The sequence below is a fragment of the Haemorhous mexicanus genome, chromosome 6 (assembly GCF_027477595.1).
Source record: "Haemorhous mexicanus isolate bHaeMex1 chromosome 6, bHaeMex1.pri, whole genome shotgun sequence".
Lineage (NCBI taxonomy): Eukaryota > Metazoa > Chordata > Aves > Passeriformes > Fringillidae > Haemorhous > Haemorhous mexicanus.
In genome coordinates this window covers 33,023,671-33,041,794 of record NC_082346.1, presented here as the reverse complement: position 1 = coordinate 33,041,794, position 18,124 = coordinate 33,023,671, and the positions used below count along the sequence as shown (strand labels likewise).

General features: G+C 42.5%; 2 protein-coding genes across 3 annotated transcripts in view; one reads left to right on the top strand and one right to left on the bottom strand.

Moving 5' to 3' along the window:
• Positions 1–4,448, top strand: part of EIF2AK4 (eukaryotic translation initiation factor 2 alpha kinase 4) — a 37,020-nt gene extending 32,572 nt beyond the window's left edge. The window contains exons 36-39 of one of the 2 annotated variants that reach the window (XM_059849774.1): positions 424–492; positions 1,102–1,146; positions 2,241–2,365; positions 3,577–4,448. In XM_059849774.1, coding sequence (XP_059705757.1) covers positions 424–492; positions 1,102–1,146; positions 2,241–2,365; positions 3,577–3,631 — 294 coding nt within the window. In that variant the 3' untranslated portion in view covers positions 3,632–4,448. The remainder of the gene's footprint in view (positions 1–423; positions 493–1,101; positions 1,147–2,240; positions 2,366–3,576) is intronic. The other variant, XM_059849775.1, reaches the window with a different exon arrangement.
• Positions 4,449–5,231: 783 nt separating this feature from the next.
• SRP14 (signal recognition particle 14) lies at positions 5,232–8,442 on the bottom strand. Its single transcript, XM_059849777.1, has 5 exons — positions 8,319–8,442; positions 7,758–7,830; positions 6,967–7,079; positions 6,394–6,426; positions 5,232–6,051 (listed from the first exon to the last, which is right to left on the bottom strand). Exons 1-5 carry the CDS (start codon positions 8,340–8,342, stop codon positions 5,962–5,964), a joined length of 333 nt encoding a protein of 110 aa, XP_059705760.1. The 5' UTR covers positions 8,343–8,442; the 3' UTR covers positions 5,232–5,961.
• Between the last annotated feature and the right edge of the window lie 9,682 nt (positions 8,443–18,124).

The following is an 18,124-nucleotide window of genomic DNA, read 5'->3' as shown; positions in this document are numbered from 1 at the left end:
AGGTGTTACAAGGTATGACCCTTATTTTGGTTTGGCTTTCAAAAGCCATCCTCCTTCTTTAGTTGATTCACTACATCCAGTCACAGGTTCTCATGTTCCTTTGAAAGTTATCTAACAGCCAGAAATAGAGGGCAATTTTCCCTAGTTATGCAAGCATCCATGTTTTTCTGTCTGCTTTAGAACCAGTGTTGTCAAGTGTGTACCACTGAGTCAAGAGTGTCTCAGCTCCAGTCTCCTTCCTCTCTGCTCATCAAGGATTATTGTGAAATTTTTACTGAAAATTATATTAGTTTAAATATGATGTAGTTCTACATCTTGTTAGAAGCAGCCTCTTTTGTTCTCACCTATGCAATATGAAATCAGTGTTCCCAACCCGTGTCACACAAGCTGTGTATTTTACTTTTGCCCATCTTTTGTTTCCAGGTACAAACAAGACTTCAAACATTCATTTCTAGCCTGCAACAAAAAACAAGTGAGATAGAGATTTTAGCAGTAAGTATTTGGCAGAAGCCTGAAGTAATTCTGAATTCTTAATTGCAGTGGATGATGCCGTTCCTGTCTGGAACAAACTACTGCTAATTGCCTCACTTTAGTGATAACCAAATGAATCAAACTTCAGGTTAAGTACGACCCCTGGTCTGTTTCTCTGATACTTGAAAAGTGTCTCAAATTGTGTCTATGGGACAGCTGCATGGAATAAAATTTAACAATCATTTAGTTGTAAGCTCTTAAGCTGTAATTACACCAACTATTGTGGTAGATGTGATAACTTGTTCCTGCTAGATTTGCACTTCCATTTAAGCAAACATAGCTCTTGTTTGTATGTAGCTCTTAGACTTCACTGACCATGTCACAAAATGGTGTATGCTTTTCAGGAAACAGAAGTGCCTGTTTGCTTGCACCTATGTGCAACTTTACATAATGGAATCTGTCAAAAATAGTTTAAAATGTTTTAATAATTTTAAACTAAGTTCCCTATTTTAGCAGCATGAATGCTTCTCTGGAAATCAAAAAATCTGGCTCCCTTCAGTATAGTTCATCTCTAGTTGGCAAAATGATAACAGAGAACGGTTAAGTATTGATTTCTTGGTATTTTTACAGGTTGATCTGCCAAAAGCAACTGTGATACACTTCTTATCATTAGAGGTAAGCAATTAAGTATTGTTGTTAAAACTCTAACTGAACACAATGGATTATAAATTCTGTTCCCAAAGAAGTGAAGTGTAAAATCCACCCATTCCAGATTTCTTTTTCAAGTTTGAATTAGGTTTAAAACTTAAAAGGATTTTTTTACCCAGGAAGCTTGACCGAGAAAAACTTTTTGTCAAATGTCCAAGTTACACAAGACAACATTAGGAAGTCCTAATCCAAAGCTCTGAGGCTTTTTCCCCCCAAGAATAGTTATCTAAAATTAAATCTTAACTGCTCTTTTTCAGAAACCAGTAAGTATTAATAGCAGTTTCAACAGAGGTCTTTCTTGAAGCCCTTAATGAAGGAGAACCCAAAATATAGAGGCAGTTGTGTCAAGTACAGTAGCTGAAACATCCCTTAGTAAAGCCAAAATACAAAAGGGATGTTTATTATATTGACACCTTTAGCAACTCAGGAGCTGGTCAATGGTGCATGAAAGATGACAACACCAAAGACAAAGCTTTCTTCTTTTCTCCAATGACAGCACTAGCTTAAGAGAGAGACGGATGCCTCTCCACCCCCTAAAACTCAAACTCAAGAATAGCATTCTACTGGAAGTGCATTTATTACTTCTATACCTTTTATCTGCTGCTCTGAAGCAGTGGCTGTCTGGTAACCAAAACCCAGTGAAACATTTCAAAACATTTTCAGAATACTTCATCCATCCAGTCTGTTATGAATCATGGTGGGAGTTTATCACCTTTTACTTAAAAAAAAATTAAATACATATGCATGTGATCAGTTTGCATAATTGAGTTTTGATCACCATTCCATCACAGTTACTGTATTCTCTCCAGCACTGCCAAGCTGACACAGCCCTTCTCATTGCTTGTGCTGAAATGTGTTAAGAAACTGATCACTAAATTAACTTTATTTTCTTTAAAAAATAAAGTTGCACATATTGTTGACATTTATCATGTTTGAAAGCTGTTTAATTAAAGAGCACTGACATTACACAGTATTCAGAAGGCTGCATCCTACTGGGAGAAATATTTCCTTCAGAAAATAATATGAGACTAGCATAGTTCCTTGTCAATTTTTTTTCTTAGCTTGATGGAGATAGACAAGCCTTTGATGCTACTGTGAGACAACTGATGTCACGATGGCCCAAGCAGAGATCTTCATATTTACAAGCAATTTGTGATGAAATTTACAGTCTCAAAATGGAAAAGAGGTAAATTTATTAAGCTCTTACAGGTACATAAACTAGATTTTTTTTTTTTCAATTTTTTCCGTATTCAAACTAGAAGATAAGCTGCTCCTAACTTGTCTTCCACTTTCCCCTCTCTCTGAGGCAAAAAGAAATACTCAGGAAATGTTTATAGTTTCTTCAAAACTATAGGACTGGTCACTAACCCTCACTTACTGATAAAATGTAAATTTTTCATTTTTCTAAGTCTTTTCAAGAAGCTCTAGGATATATTGCCACTTTTATCTCACTTACTTTGTTAATAAAAGAATAGCAGACAATTATGTACAGTCAGGTATCCTGCTATACATAGTACATATACTTCTATATGTGTAAATATACACGTAGGTATAATATATATATCTATACTGCTACATAAAAGCCCTCTTTTCTGATGAGAGGGACTCAGCTTGTCTTTTAAAACTCATGAACACATTTAACTCCTCCTGCTTTGAAATAATACCATTCAGACACAGGTGGGAGAGTGCCCAGTTTCATGCAAACATAATGTATGTTCTCCCACCATGTACAGTAAAGCCCATTTGTGTTTTGTAAGCATAAAAACGTTTATGTTCACCTCATAGTCTGCCTGTTGGATTCTGGCAAGGCTGATAGTCTGGACACATCCACTGTGTCCACTTTTAAATCTCACATTGTTAAATGCTGCAGGTACTGGTCCACTTAAGACCTGGGTATTTATGCCTAATGGGTTTCATTGTTTTCATTTTCTTAAACCTTTCTTCCACTTGAAAGTACTAGTTAAACTTTAAATAAGACTAAAACTTTGGTTTCCTTTTCTCAGATGCACCAAAGGTGCTGCAGGTTTGCTGTTTACTAAGACAGTTACATTATCAAGTGAAGCACTTTTTTTCTTCATGAAGCTTCCAAGGCTGTGAGCAACAGAACCCAAATAATACTCCATTGCAATGAATGTAATACAGTCCCTCACTATCTTCCTACCCCATGTGGGGCCTGAGCACTACTTAGTCATAAGACTTCAGATCACTGGAGTGAAAACTGAATAGGAGATCAATGGAAAGAGGAAAAGTGCAGTCACAGCCAAAAAACAAAAAAAACCTTACTGATTTGCTGCTAAATCTTTGCTGCTATCTTATTCTGAGGATTTGTCATAGGAATTGCAGCATTCAAACCTGCAGTTTCAAAATACTAAAATTCTTTTTTCCTTCCTTCTGCAGGGTTTCTGCACTTATCCTGTACAGTTACCGAGATGAATACAAGATTTTGTTTTAGTACTTAAAGCATCATTTATGGGATGCTTCTACAAATGGACAACAGCATTTTGTCAAAAGGAATTTCAAAAAGCTGTAATAATGCAAGACAGGCAACTAGTGCCTTTTTCTGTGTCCAAATTGCATTTCACGTATAATATTGTCCTGGTTCTGGCCAGGACAAGGTTAATACCTGCTGTAGCTAGGAGGCATGGCCAGGACCCAGAGGTTGACCACCTCACACCATTGCTGGAGGCCTTGCAGGTGGGCACAGCGTGGCAGAGGGAGCAGTTGGGTCATGTTGTTTTTTGTGGACTCGTTCACCTTTCCTGAACTCTGTGCCACTGCTATTGTTGCCATTACTGTTTTCTTATCTCATTGCTGTTTCCAGTATATTCTTACCTCAACCTGTGCTCTTTACCTTCTGTGCTTCCCAATTCTCCTCTCCAGCCACCAGCAGGGGGAGGGGGTAGTGGGTGGCACATGAATTCAGCTGGAGCACTAAACTAGAGAATGACATTCCTAAACCACAACAAATACAAAACTAAATGTTTTCAAAATGTGGAAGTAGCTTTATAGGCAATTAACGAACAGGTCTGACTAGAGCCACAGATAGGTATTACCATGTAGTTCTTGCCTCTTATGCTACACAAATCAGCTGTACAGATGTAAAACTACTTTTTGTAAAAAATAGTTTCAGAATGCCTTTTATGCAACAATAGTATTGCAACAAGAAATGTCAGTTCTAGAATTATGAATGAATTACCTTTAAAAAAATGTTTTGAACACTTTTGACGAGTTTTTATGTAATAAAAACTGCTGAGCCTTATTGAAATACTAATTATAAGCCTTTTGTGTGTTGTTTTTAGTTGTGTTTTTTAACCTGCTATTTTAATTTATGTATAAAATATGGTAGATTTCAGGCTGAGTTGCTACAAGCCTGGCTGCCTGTGCTTGTCCTGTCTGTACTTTTGCATTTAAATCAAGCAGCAGCTTCTGCAAGATGAAGACCTGATAAAACAAAACACTTGTTCTAGACCTGCAGAACCTAAACCAAAGACTTTAAAAGATAATCAGTAACCTGCATGTGCTTGAGGCACAACCAGAGTTTTGAACTAACTTTCTTTACCTATTAAGTTTGAAGTCATAGTAATGATGGAAGTATTATAATTATCTTCTTGAAGCTAAACTGTAACACAACCCCATCAGGAAGAATGAAGCTGAGAAACTATGATTTACAGGAGTCATAGTTAACAATGTATTATATTTCACATCAAACACTGGAGGAATATGTAGAAATGTTAAGGATTTCTGGAAGGTACACTGCTGTTTACCCTCCCTCCCCACTTGTTATCTTTTGTTTAAATAACTTACACCTCTTTCTCTAACACAAATGATTGCCATTTGCAGACTCGTTACATTAATAAATACCTACCTACTTCTTGTAGCAAAGAAGGTGACAAAGTTAAAACACGTAGAGGTAACTTGCAAGACAAACCACAAAACTTCTGAGAACTGTGAAGGTTCTAACAGCAATGTCCACGCAGACAATCTAAAGACACAGATAACTGTACCATTCCTAGCAAGTCACCACAAGAAGTCACATCAGCCATTACACCCAATCTGTTTCTCATTATGTTTAATAGGAGCAATTACATCTTTACTTTTTACAACTGTTCATATGAAGGAAAATTCAGATCCCTGAATCTACTGAAGGATGATTTTTTTTAAAAAAGTTTCGGTGATGTGACCGTTTTTAAGCTATGTCTGAAGGGAACATGATGCAGAGTCCTACCCTCCCCCCACCCTGAGCCCAGGTCAGAACAGCTGGATCAGCATGGAGTGAAAGCTCTGCAAGAACTCAAGCACTGTGCTGGCTGCCTTGGGGATAGCTGCACAGCATCATGTAGACATGGCCCTCAGATTAAGACAGAAACAGGAAAGCAGCTGTTCCTGATAATATGTTGGCACCTGCTTTCCCTAGAATTACTGAGGCTCATCTATAAAACTGGGCATCTGTCACTGAGGCTCCTGCTCCAGTCTTGTTTTGCTTCGGGTAGGGTGCATTTCTCTTCACCCTGTGCTACCCCCCATACAGGTTTTACACTGCAGAGAACACAGCAGCAGTGTGAGTACAAACCAGTTGAGTGTAAAGCTGTTTCAGTAGAATGCTGTACATACTCCTGCCTTACAACAACCCAAAGAAAGCACCTCTGCTCTCAGTTTAAGTACAGATCATATCCCAGTTTCCTGCTGGAAGGAAAGCCAAAGACAAGTGGTAACTCAAAAAGAAATGGACTTTGCTTTGAGCAAGGGTTAAGTCTATAATAGTGATGGTAGCACACTGTCCCATCACTGTGTTGCTTTACTCTTCTTGGCCTTGCTTTTCTTGTCTTTCTTCTTCAAGCCATCCATGTTAGCTCTTAGCAAATTTGAATATGCCTGAAAGAACAATTAGAACCGTTTAAAAGAACCCCAAATACTTAAATGACAATATGCAAGAGGTAACATTTTATGTATTACAAATGGCCAATTACCTGCCTTTTCCCAGAGAATCATGCTCTTACACCCTGCACTAGGAAAATACTGTTGCTTAAACCAATATACAAGGTTAGATAAAATAAAACAGGATTTTTTTAAAACAGATTAAGATAAATGGGTAGTCTCAAGTTAGTTTCTGTGGCAGTTCAGCAAGAAATCAACCTGTTCACAGCTGCCCAGTGCTTCCAACAGACCACTTCTACTACTTACAGAAAAGGAAGATAAAAGGCATACAAAACTTACCATCTGGAATTTATTTACTTCCTTTGAGCTCACCTACAAAAGTAATACTGGAGGTTAACCACGAAAACTCTGGCTTCTATTACAGACCAAGCATCAGTACATGTTTACCCACCAGTTACCATCTGGTCTTTTTAGCAGCAGTTGGATCAACTTATAACTTTCAGTGGTCAATGTGCTGTACTGGTATGTCATAGGACTTCACTGATTTAGAAAACTGAAAACGCTCCTCGTTTAACAAAACCCTCTACAGGCCATTCATCCCTAAGTCACATGTTTTCACATGGGAAGAATGTGTAAAAGCATTCAAAAATAGGTTTGATTCGCTTGTGGGGCCATAGAAATGCTGCAGCTCAGATTCTCAGCTATTTCTCTTAAGTAATATTTTTCCTTGTGTCATATCGCAGAAGAGACCCAAAGTCAGCTAAAGCCTTTCCCAATCCCCCATTCAAAGTAAACACACATCAGGTTTTCAACTACCAGTTAGCATTATCTCAAGTTTCACTTAAAATATGGAACATTAAATCAAAAACACACAGAGCCACTAACCTTTCTAACTTAAAAGTTGCCACTTACCACTGTGCTGATTTTCTTCTTTCCATCAGTTGCTCTCAAGAGACATTTATTGTCTGCTGGTTCAAAACTTTCTGCGTGGCCTTTGCGTGGAACTGGTTTTGTTCGACCATCATCTGTATTGAAAAAGAATTTTTATTCTTATTTCATTAATATCAACAGATACCTTCTGATATGAGGTGTTAAAAACTGCTCATGAGCAGATCTGTAAAACACCTTGGAATTTCAGGCCAACTGAACTAATACTGCTGCCAAATTGCTCTTACTCTAGAACCCCAGAAAGATCTGTTCTGTAAATTATATATACCAGAAAAAATTAAGTAAATGCTCCCCTCAATGTGCTATATGCCCTGCCTGCTCGAGCAGCAGCATGCTTTAAATGCAGGTCACCCTGCTGCCTCCTGACTCCCGACATGGCCTCTCCAGTAGTGCCAGCTAGCCAGGAACCAGAGGAACATGAACACACGAAAACATCAGAACTCTCCTTTTACAGAAAACAAACCATTATCACTGACTATTTAATAATCAGAAAATCCTAGTATTTCCTGTAGTTTGAAATGCTGTCTTACTCAAAGGTTATTAGCACTGATACTACTAGTACTATTAGTCCTACAGCTAACTGTTGTAGGACTAATAGTAATAGTGGTAATCAGTGCTCCTGCTGATGGATTTGTCCCTATGACTGCTTGTCTTCAGATATCCCGGATTACAATTCTTACCGCTTAAAATACCTGACGACAACTGTCAGATTTATAGGAACGCCTCTTTAATGCGGTAACAGACTCAACACTTACATTTCTTCAGCGTTATGAAAACGCTCCCGGAAGTCCTGCACTTTTGGAAGAGCCTGGTAAGCTCCGTCAGGAACTGCAAGAGAAAGAGACGCGCCCGTGGCTGGGAGGCACCACACGAGCTCCGAGCTCCTCTCCCCGCGCAGCGCCGGCCGGGCCCAGCCTCTCTCCCACCCGCAGGACGCAGCACCGAGGAAAGGCAAAGTCCCGCCTTTCCCCACACTGAAGCTGCAGGACACGAAGTCCCAGCCGGGGGCGGCCCGGCCCGCGGTTCTGACTCCGAACACGAGCTCTGAGCCCTCCCCGGACCTCCCGCGGCTCCGGCGCTTCTGCCCCGCCGAGACAGAGTACCCGGGAACCGCGACGCCCGCTCCCCTCCCCCGCAGTGGCTCCCATGCCGCCGGGGCAGGTGCGGGCCCGGCATCTCCGCGTGGCTTTGCGGGCCTCCCTCCCTCCCTCTACCTTTCTCTCTCTCTCCTTCTCTCGCTCGCTCGCTCCCTCCCTCCCTCCCTCCGCGGCGGCACACGGGACTCGCCCCCATTGCCGGCGGGCCGGGGCCCCCACCTGCTCGCTCTCCAGCAGCACCATCCTGCTCCTCTCCGGAAGGGCCGCGTGCGCACGCGCACCGCGGGCCCAGCGCCACGTCAGCGGCCGGGGTGGGAGGGCCCGGGGCGGCCCCGCCCGCTCCTGGGCCGGGCCCAGCGCGATTGCCGCGGCCCCGCCCGCTCTCTGGGCCGGGCCCAGCGCGGTTGCTGCGGCCCCGCCCGCTCCCTGGGCCTGGAGGCCGCGTTGCCTAGCCGTCGTGTTGTGGTGTCCGTGCCCGGGCCCCGGGACTCGCTCGCAGGCTTCACCTGGGACCGGCCCGTCGCCCCCGGTGAGGCGGGACTGATGCAGAGAGCCCCGCTGAGCGCGACTGGCGAAGGGCGGGATTTGAGGCTAAAAGAACCAGACCTCTGGATTTGTGCAAAAACAGAGGGGAAACCTGCGCCTGGCAGGGCCTAGAGAGCATTTCACACCCCTAACACTTGAAGCTCCTGGGGGCTGGATTCTGTAATGGGAGTTTTCTGTCAGGCCCGTGGCAGTCGGTGCAGGAGCACACCGAAGTAGCAGCACGTGATCCAGTGCCTTTTCGTGTTTATCGCTAGGAAAATAGATCTCTTTTTCCTCCACGGACCTAACAAAAGTGGAAGATAATGCCTTACAGATTAAAAGGAAAAACTGCTCTCAGCCTGTTAGGTGCTTGAGTCCCTGGGGAATTCATACTGTTAATTTAGGGGCTCTGGTCTGCGTTCTTGACAGAACTGAAATACCTTCCTGGATTATTGTTCTCATGGTGGGGGTGTTGTTTCGTATATGAAACAACACGTGATAATGAGAAAGCCTAGTCATTCCGAAAGTCCTGTTTAGAGTCCTCAACTACTCGCGGTCCTTTCGCAGGTTCAGTGGGAGGCAGTAGAGGGTGCTGTGATTGCACACACAGAAATGAAGCTGCCTAAAGAACAAGGAAACAAATGCCCAAGAAGCAGGTCATTGCAACACGGGCATGGTTCATGAAAATCTACCAGGTTATTAAGGTAACTCCACTATGTTAGAGTCAAGGGAAGTGTAGAGATCCAGCACTACTTTTCTCACATCAAGGATGGTATCATCCTCCTGATGCTTTTGCAGTTGAGGAGAAAAGACTTCAGTAAAATAAATTCTATTTTTTCTCATGGCATTAGAAATCTCATGAAAAAGGAGGAATATGTGTTATTGAAGCCTCCTGAAAACGGACATTCTAAGGGGACCCCATCAGTGCTGTGGTTGGAAGTACTGATAGGCCAAAGCCCTGTAGAAGTCGAGTAAGTGATGGTCCCTGGCCCTACCCTTGTAGCCAGCAAAGACGGGTGGATAAATGCAGTCACTGCTGACACGTACTTCCTCTAACCCTGCCTGGTTGCTGGAGAAGTCATAACACACTCCTGACTACAAGAGGTTGTGTTGTCAGAAATCAGAGTAGGGTTGTGTTTTCAAGAGAGTCCAGAACATGGTCAATGTAAGAGTGTTGCAGGTTTTTATAGGCAACTTGTGAAAGAAGAGCAGAAATGGAAAAACTAGAACAATTGCAACACACTCCCCCTTGGAAACTACCATGGTCACAGGCCCTGGAAGGCTGAAGTACATTTCCACTCCTGCTTGCCAAAAGAGAAGATGGGTGGTCTCATAGCTGAAACACAGGGACAACCACTGTCACCTGAATTCTGACTGTTGACTTCACTAGAGAACTCTTGTGTTGCCATGAACTGCTCTCCTAACTTCTCTGTGCCACAGCTCTTCATTATAAAGGTGGAGAAACATCATACGTAGTGATTCTCTTAAACCTTTGACACAGCCAAAACCAGCAGTGTCTGTGGGAAGGACACCACAGAGGTTTTTCCCCTGAATCTCCCCGCTCTGTAAGGCGCTGCCTCAGCTGCTGAGGTGTTCCTCCACCTTCGGGACACTGCAGCTGTAGTGGTGCCCATCTTGATGTAGCTGAGGTGTCAGCAGCAGTGTAGCTGCCACATCAGAGACTGTACAAAGATACAGGGCATCCACCTCTCCAGGCAGATTCCTTGCAGGAATCTGACACTAAAACTCTGGTTTCTGCTGTATGCTGGAAGAAGGGACAAAGAGGAAACTGCTGTGAAGAACTCCAGAGAGTTGCATGAAGTTTATGTTTTTCAAATCTGTTGTTTTATCAGCAATTTTTTTGAAAATATATTTGTCTCACTGCTAATAAAAGAAGTGGCTCCACTGAACTGCTGAATTTCTTTCCACAAGAAAGAGGATTTTTTTTTTTCCCTCATGTGTGCATGTGTGTTAGCTTATCTTCCCGATCTTGAAGCTGTTTTTCAAGCCAGAATGTCACAATTTAATTGGGGGAGAAGCCTTAATCACAACTTGCAAACAAGGTGAAAATGGAACATTTTTAACGATTGCTTTCCAAAAAATAGATGGAACAGGGGAATGCTGACATTGCTTTACTTTTGCCAAAGGCTGCCAACACTCTGAGGGAATAAGCTATTCAGCTGGCGAAAAAGTGCTGAACAAACACTGAAGGAGCTAAAGGGATACTCCCAATCATGATATACTCGCTTTTCACTCTATCTCCTGCCCCAGCCTGATGTCTTTCCCCTCACCCCATGCCCTCACAAAAAAAAAAAAAAAAAAAAAAAAAAAAAAAAAAAAAGGGATTTTTTTTTTTAAAAGGAAAAGAAAAGAGAAAAAATAAGAAAAGGCAGGTTGGATTAAAACAGTAGCAAGAGGAATTGGTGGATCCTGAGAGTTGGCAGGGGTATTAGTATTTTGTAACCTGATCTGTCATGTGACCAGGGCCAGGCAATAAAAATAAGTCTCCTACCAGCCCTCTTGTTTGCTCAACTTTATTATATGGTGTCAGTGGAGAACTACTTTCCCCCCACCCTTTTTTTCTTTGGCAAAAATTTAGCAAATGAAGCCACCTGAATCATTAAATCCTGAAGGAAATCTGGCAGAGAACTGGAGGAGGTTGTTGCTGCACTTCCAAGTTTTTCTGGAAGCAATCATGTACTGAAGAGAAAAGGAGAAGGTGAAATCTCTCCTTAATGTGGTGGGAGGAGCAGGAAGCAGAAAAACAAAATTATTAGAAGTAAATTAAATTCTTGATTAACCTTAGTAGAGGTTGGCAAAGATCTATTCGAATTAGCCGCAAAGATTACTACTAGTTATGGACTAGCACACACACATATTCAGCTGCTGCACGCCACAGTGAGCAGAAATGTAATAACATACTGTAAATTACAGTTTGCTCACCACAGTGCTCAAGATGAGTTAATAACAGATAATGGCCCACAATTCACAAGTGGATCATTTTGGTAATTCTCTTTGATCTGTAAGTTCAAGAATACCACGTCAAAGTATAGCTATGTGCAGGAAAAAGAGTCAGTGTTAGAGCCAGAACCCAGTAACAGTCTCCCCCCTCTACAAGTTTATCATTAGGACTGTAAAAACAGAGATGCTCACCTCACTGTCTTACTGGCCTCACCAGATCTGAGATTAATAGGCAAAGGAAAAGCCTTCTAGAGCCAACATTTAACAGAGGCTGGTTGGGCAGAAAGACTGTTAACCCTGGAATAGCTACCATAACATCCCTAAGCGCTGTGCCAGGGGAGTAGAGAAGAAAAATTTTAACAAGAGGAAGGAACACTTATTCTTTTTTTCTAGTATTAGGTGGTTTTCCAACAAAGCAATCAGTTGATTACATTTGTACAGGTGAACGTCAGTCCTGAGATTGGGTCTTAACCTTCTTTATAGTGGCCCTTGTGAAAAGAAATAAAGGACATGCAAGGGGACAGTGATCAGAGACCTGCTGATCAAGGTAGATACAGAGGCACAAATCAGTGTTATTTGCCTTATGAGCTGGTAGGCCCACAAAAGAAAAAGATTCTGAATACCTTATGGATTCCAACAGAGAACTAAACAAGGCATTTTAGAAAGATCTTTTTGAGACCACATTATGCCACTAGAAAGCTGCTGAGTGAGAAGCTTCTCCTGGTGAGAAAGCCAACTTCCAAAGAGAAGATCTCCTCAAGAAACAGGTTCCTTGTGTGTTAGGAACTGATTCATTTACCCTAAGCTCTTCCCTAAGCATTTCTGTTCATTTTAGTGAATCCCTCTTATTCTATTTATTATCATGTCAAATTTACACATAATGAGTTTAAAGATAGGTTAAGTGTAACCTTGAGTTCAACAGACACTGACTTTCATTGTGTAATAGCAATGTTAACAGTGATTTATATTTTCTGAGGGAGACCAGGAAATAGATGTGGATACATTTTTTAAAACTCTAGTGCACCACATTACTATTGGAGTGCAAATCGAAGCCTATCTGATTGAGACACAAAAAGATTTTTTGTTGGAGGAGACCTACATGGTTTTGAAGTACCATCCAGATTATAGAAAGCTTCCCTGTCGAGGAAGATAAGGGATGTATATTTACTATGTTATTGTCTCACACATGCTTGAAGTGGTTTTGTGACAAGCCCCCATCTCACAAAAAATTGGGGGGAAAATGCTGGAAGAAAAGTTCAGATGCAGAGCTGTTCATCTGTACAAGTGATGGTGTCATCTGCGCTCTCTAAGACCCTGCAATGGCATGTATGTACTGAGTGCATGTAGTGCTCAACATACTTGTGAGAACAAGGAAATTAAAGAGCCAATTCATTTAACTCCCAAAGTGTGAGGAAGGGACAAGAAGCAACATGTCATCATATGAGTTTAATTTGAAGGATGGAGCAAGCAAAAGACAATCTCACATACCTCCAAATCCAATGCAAAACACTGGAGGAAAATGGTCAGATAAAAAAGGAGAGAGATGCAACTTGAACATCCACTCTGTGTTTTGATTGGTCCCAGTAACTTTCAGCTGCAAGTAGAGCAGAGCAGAGTGTAAGAACAGCCTGTTCTGAAGGAGTGCACCTGCGAGGTGACACAGCCGAGCTGTCCCGTCTGTCCCCTCCTCTTCTCAGTCCTGGCCTGTGGCTGCTGCCACCACTGCTGGGAAGTGACACTGCACTGCACACACAGACATCAGCCGGAGACTGTGTGGCCATGAGTGTGGCACTGTGGGTTTGTGACATAAGCGCTCAGCATGGTTTCAGTGGGTCTGTGTAAGTCATCTGTGAACTCCACAATGCAGGATTAAGCCTGTACAATATGATGCACTTTCTGGGTGCTCAAGAAATGGTGTTTCAAACCTCAACCAAACCTCACATCTCCTCTTTCCAGTGGGAAGAGTATATCTAGTCATCACTTCATTTAGTGTGGCAGCTTTTTAAGGAGACACAAAATGGCTGGCTAAGAGCTGTGCAAAGCATCAGGGAGGTAATTAAGTTGGAGCTCAAGAGTAATGAGGTGACAGAGATTAGACTGAGCATCATTTCTTTCACATCAATGTGTCCTACTTTCAGAAAGACAGAAATGCACTTGTGAAAAATTTCCACCAGACATTCCCAGTGAAGTTACAGGAATTTTTTTGAACTATGTAAGTTTTTAAAAGACCAAATGAAGAATATCACAACATAGAAAAAAACCAAAACCAAAAACTAAACCAAAACAAATCAACAGGAATTGTAGATCAGCAGAATGTCACCATTGAGGATAACCTTGTCCTTGATATCAGAGATCACCCGGGGATGTGTAATTAGAAAGGGAGCCACAATGTCATTGCTATCCTCCATTTGCAGTCTCATCAGAAGGACAGAAACCCCAGCAGCATGTATTCTCTTGATACCATGGGGTGTTGCTGTCTCAGGAAGAAAAGGGTCACCTACCACCTCACCAGCACAATTTCCTGCCTCTGTTGAGGATGCCCAGCAAAGCGAGACCTGGCTGGACTTCTGAGGTTTAAGGATCACAACAAAAGCTGCAGTGCCTGTAAAACAATAGTTTCTTCATAACTCAAGTAATGATGTCCGATACAAGATCTGCTCATCACAAAAAAAAAACCAGTCAAGTTAGTTACCGGATGAGTGAAATGATAGAGACTGGCTTAGATATCATTGCTCTCACTTCCATAAGCCCTAATTTTGGGAAAATTGAGAGGTTTTTTAAACTGTTTTAACCAGATATTTCCAGTATAATTCCCTTCTTGTAAGAGTTGCCAAGCACACCTACTTATTCAAGATTTAGTGGTACATTTTGCTCTTCCTTAAGCACTCTTCCAAATGTCCCGACACTTTCTAGGAACAGGGTGGTGTGGAGGCCACTCTGCACAGCCAGCAGCTGCCCTGGGTTGGCTGGGTCAGCGGCTGGAGGAAGCAGTTTCCTGTTTTGCTGGTGCTCAATGCCACTTAACAATAGGGGGAAAGAAAAAACTGCAGGATCTAGGCATTGCAAAGCTGTTTTCTACATGAGCTGTCCGCCTGCCTTCCCCCTCTGCTCCGGACACCCCCACCTCACACACCCATCCCCCGGTGGATGGCAGCGCAGGAGAGGAGGCAGAGACACTCGAGGCTGAGGTGACAAGGGCTTGAAGGTATCTCTGCCATATAAACAGCCTGGACCCCATGTGAGTGAGTCTGAAACAGCAGGCTGGACATTACTAGTTTATGTCTTTTCTTCTGCCTCCAGTGAGAGAGAAAATAAGAATCATGTGCAGAGCTTCTGGAGCTACAGTGTCAGCAAGCATCACTCATGCCTTCTTACAACACCTAAAACATCTCGTCCATCATAGTAGATGGTTTTCAACACCATCCTGTGATAACCATTTCCAGCAGTGGTCAGTTCATTAGGGCAGGAACAGCACTGGCCGTGATTTCTCATTCTGCCTTTCTCAAAACATGTCCTTCTTCTCTAGTGGTTTGCTCAGTGCCAAATCCTTAATCCACTCTTATCAGCTCAAGGAGTGTTTTTACTCTCCTACTTGCCTCCTGCTGCCTACACACTCAGGCAATGTCCTTTGCTACCCTGACGTAGTTTGGTTCTGGTGATGTTTCTCCATATCCAAATCCAACCTCACTTACTGGGCTTTGTTTAGCAAAAGCTTCTTCTGAGATTAAGGGTTGCAGGGGGTACCTCTGTAAAGCAGAAGAATCTAAGCATTGTAGCTGTGAGTGGAGCCACTTAGAAACAGGAAGTGCAGGTGCCCAAACCGTAATCTGGGTTTGTTGCTCTCCCTGTCCCTTTATTTCTGCCTCCCGCTCTGTTTCTGAATACATGTTGTCTTCAAAGGCACACAGGGCAGCAGACAGGAGCCCCAGGCAGATTGGAAGTCACAGGCTCTTTGTTAGTGCTCAGGCTATAGAAATCCCGGGTGAGTCACCCCTGCTTGCAGGAGCAGGTAAGCTAGACATTGCCAGTCAAGCTCACAGAGCCTTAAACGGAATCCTGACAAGGAAATTATCAGAAGCCATGCAGGTATTACAAACGCAGTTCCTTTGTTATTGCCTGTAGCCTTAAAAACTTCTGTGACAACTGACCCCTACAGCTTTCAAAGTTCAGGAGTGGCGTTGCTTGAATGTACAGTGTGCTGTTTCCAGAATACTGTGCCAGAAACCTCCTTATCAAAGAATTTATTTTGTTAAAAGTTTTGTTTGTCTGTTTGTTTTTGCAGTGAAACCTCAACCCCACCTGTTGGTTTTGGTGTGGGTTTTTTTTCAGAGAAGTTATGATTGGGTTATAAAGCCAGTAAAAAAGCAGTAAAATCTCTAGGACTTAAAACTGCCAAGCACAGAGAGAAGTTTTACGGAGAACTCAGCCAGTGAGGCACAGAAAATGTAGGGTATCTATCATGCTTAAACCTTATAATGACCCAACATTGTTTTATCATCATTTCAACACAGCAGGAGAGCTAAAACCCCACTGAACTCCATTGGAGGAAGAGTACTCTAGGTCTTTATGATGAACATTACAAAAGGGATGTGTTTGACCAAAAAAAAACCCCAAAAAACAAAAACCAAACCACAAATCCTAGGATGAAAATTACTTTGTCTATGCTAAAGGTTTACCTAACATTATTTTGCAATCAAGGTATGGTGTTCTCTCACCCTGGTCTTTCCTTTTGTTGTTTTCCCAGACAAGACTGAAGAGTATCATTAACGCAATTTCTCAGAAGGCATCTGTCATCTGTCACATGTGTTTATATATCCATGCCTACTGCGTGCAGTCTGGGAAAATCCACTAGTGTTCTTGAGGGAGAATAAAGACCACAGGGATGAGCAGTGGCATGACACCAGCTACCCATGGAGCAACAGTGTCTTCAATATTGTGTTGCACTCAGTACTCTTAGGACAAGTTAATTATCAGGTTAAAGGAAGATAATTAACATAGGAAACTACATCATTATTCAGCAAGACATCAAATGCTATCTCTGGTGCCTGTTACTCTTGCTCGACCAGTTCAGCTCTTAACAGTGTATTAGTCATCTGACCACACTGAACATCAATCTTTCACTCCTCATTACACACTCAAATACAAGCTACAGTATAGACTTGCTCCATCTTGTAATTACAATATATAGCCGTGCTAGAAAATCTATTATGTCTAGAGTTTAGACTTAGAAACAAATTAATTAATTGCACTTTCTCCACTTCTAGGCTAAGATAAGATTTTGTTGCTTCTTTTCAGTAAAAGACTTCTTTTTCTGTAATTAATGTGGTTTGCTGTAATAAGCAGCATGTCAGCAAGAAACTCCTCATACAGAGGCAAGCAACAGGCATTTAATCATCACAGGGCACCTGATTATCAGTATTATAAAGTTATCTTTTGGCAGAGAAGTCTTGGCAGCAAGTAGCCTCTTCAGTGGGAGATTAGCAGTTCTGCACCAGGCCAGAGCCCAGGTGAGAGCTCAGCCTCTGGGTGCATGCTGTGGCAGTGCTGCATGGGGGGATGCACCCCTCTGCACAAGCCGAGTGCTTTTCCATTCCACTTGGTGACAAGGGAATGCCCTCATGCCTTTTGGAGGCATACAAATTGAAATGCTGGATTTTTATTGGATTACATGATGTGTTGGATGGCAAATGTCAGGGTGGCCTTTGGACTGTTTGAACACAGGAGTCTGGAGAAAGCTAATATTTGGGGGGCTCTGTAAATAAGGTTTTACTTGTTCTTTTCCTCTGTGGAGGACAGGACTCCAAACTGATTCCCCAAATTCTACTGCTTGTGGATCAGTAGTGTGATCCTCCTAGGGACCAGGACTGGCAGGAGAATGCACAGGTCTTGCACTCAGGGCACTATGGTTAGTGTGGGCTCAGAGAAGACCAGAGAGACAACCCCATTTGGGCTGAGGAAGACACTCGTTCTCCAAAGGATGATTCTACCTTTTCTTTTTCTCCTTTTACACAAAAAAAAAAAAAAAAAATAAAATTAGGGGAATTGTTTCAGTTCCTTTTTTCCTTCCTTCAGTTTTCCCCTCTTGTTTCCCTCTGTCTCAGCTCTTTCCTCCCTATCAGTGACTTCTGTGTCACCATTCTTCACCATTTTCTGTCTTGCCATTCTTTGCTACCCCACTCATGTACCTGGCTGTCACCCAGCATGGCTTTCACTAAGCAGGGCAGTGACCTCACTAACATCCTGCCCCTGCCCCTAGTGCAAGCTGAGTACTAATGTCAGAGCTGGAGTAGCCATGGTGCAGTCGAGCTTGGAAGGTGAATCTTTTTGCTATTCAAGACAGGGCAGCTCTCACATCCCAGCACAGCCATGCCCGAAGGGAGAGCATTGTGCTGCTTGCAGTGTGGTGTTCTGGTGCAGCAGTTCAGGCTGCTGTAGGCACATCTGTGTAAAACAATGGTTCCCTACCCAATGCACCCACAGCTTAAGTTACTTTTATAAGCTTAGCTTGCTCAGAATCTCTAGTGAAAGCTGCAGTGTGA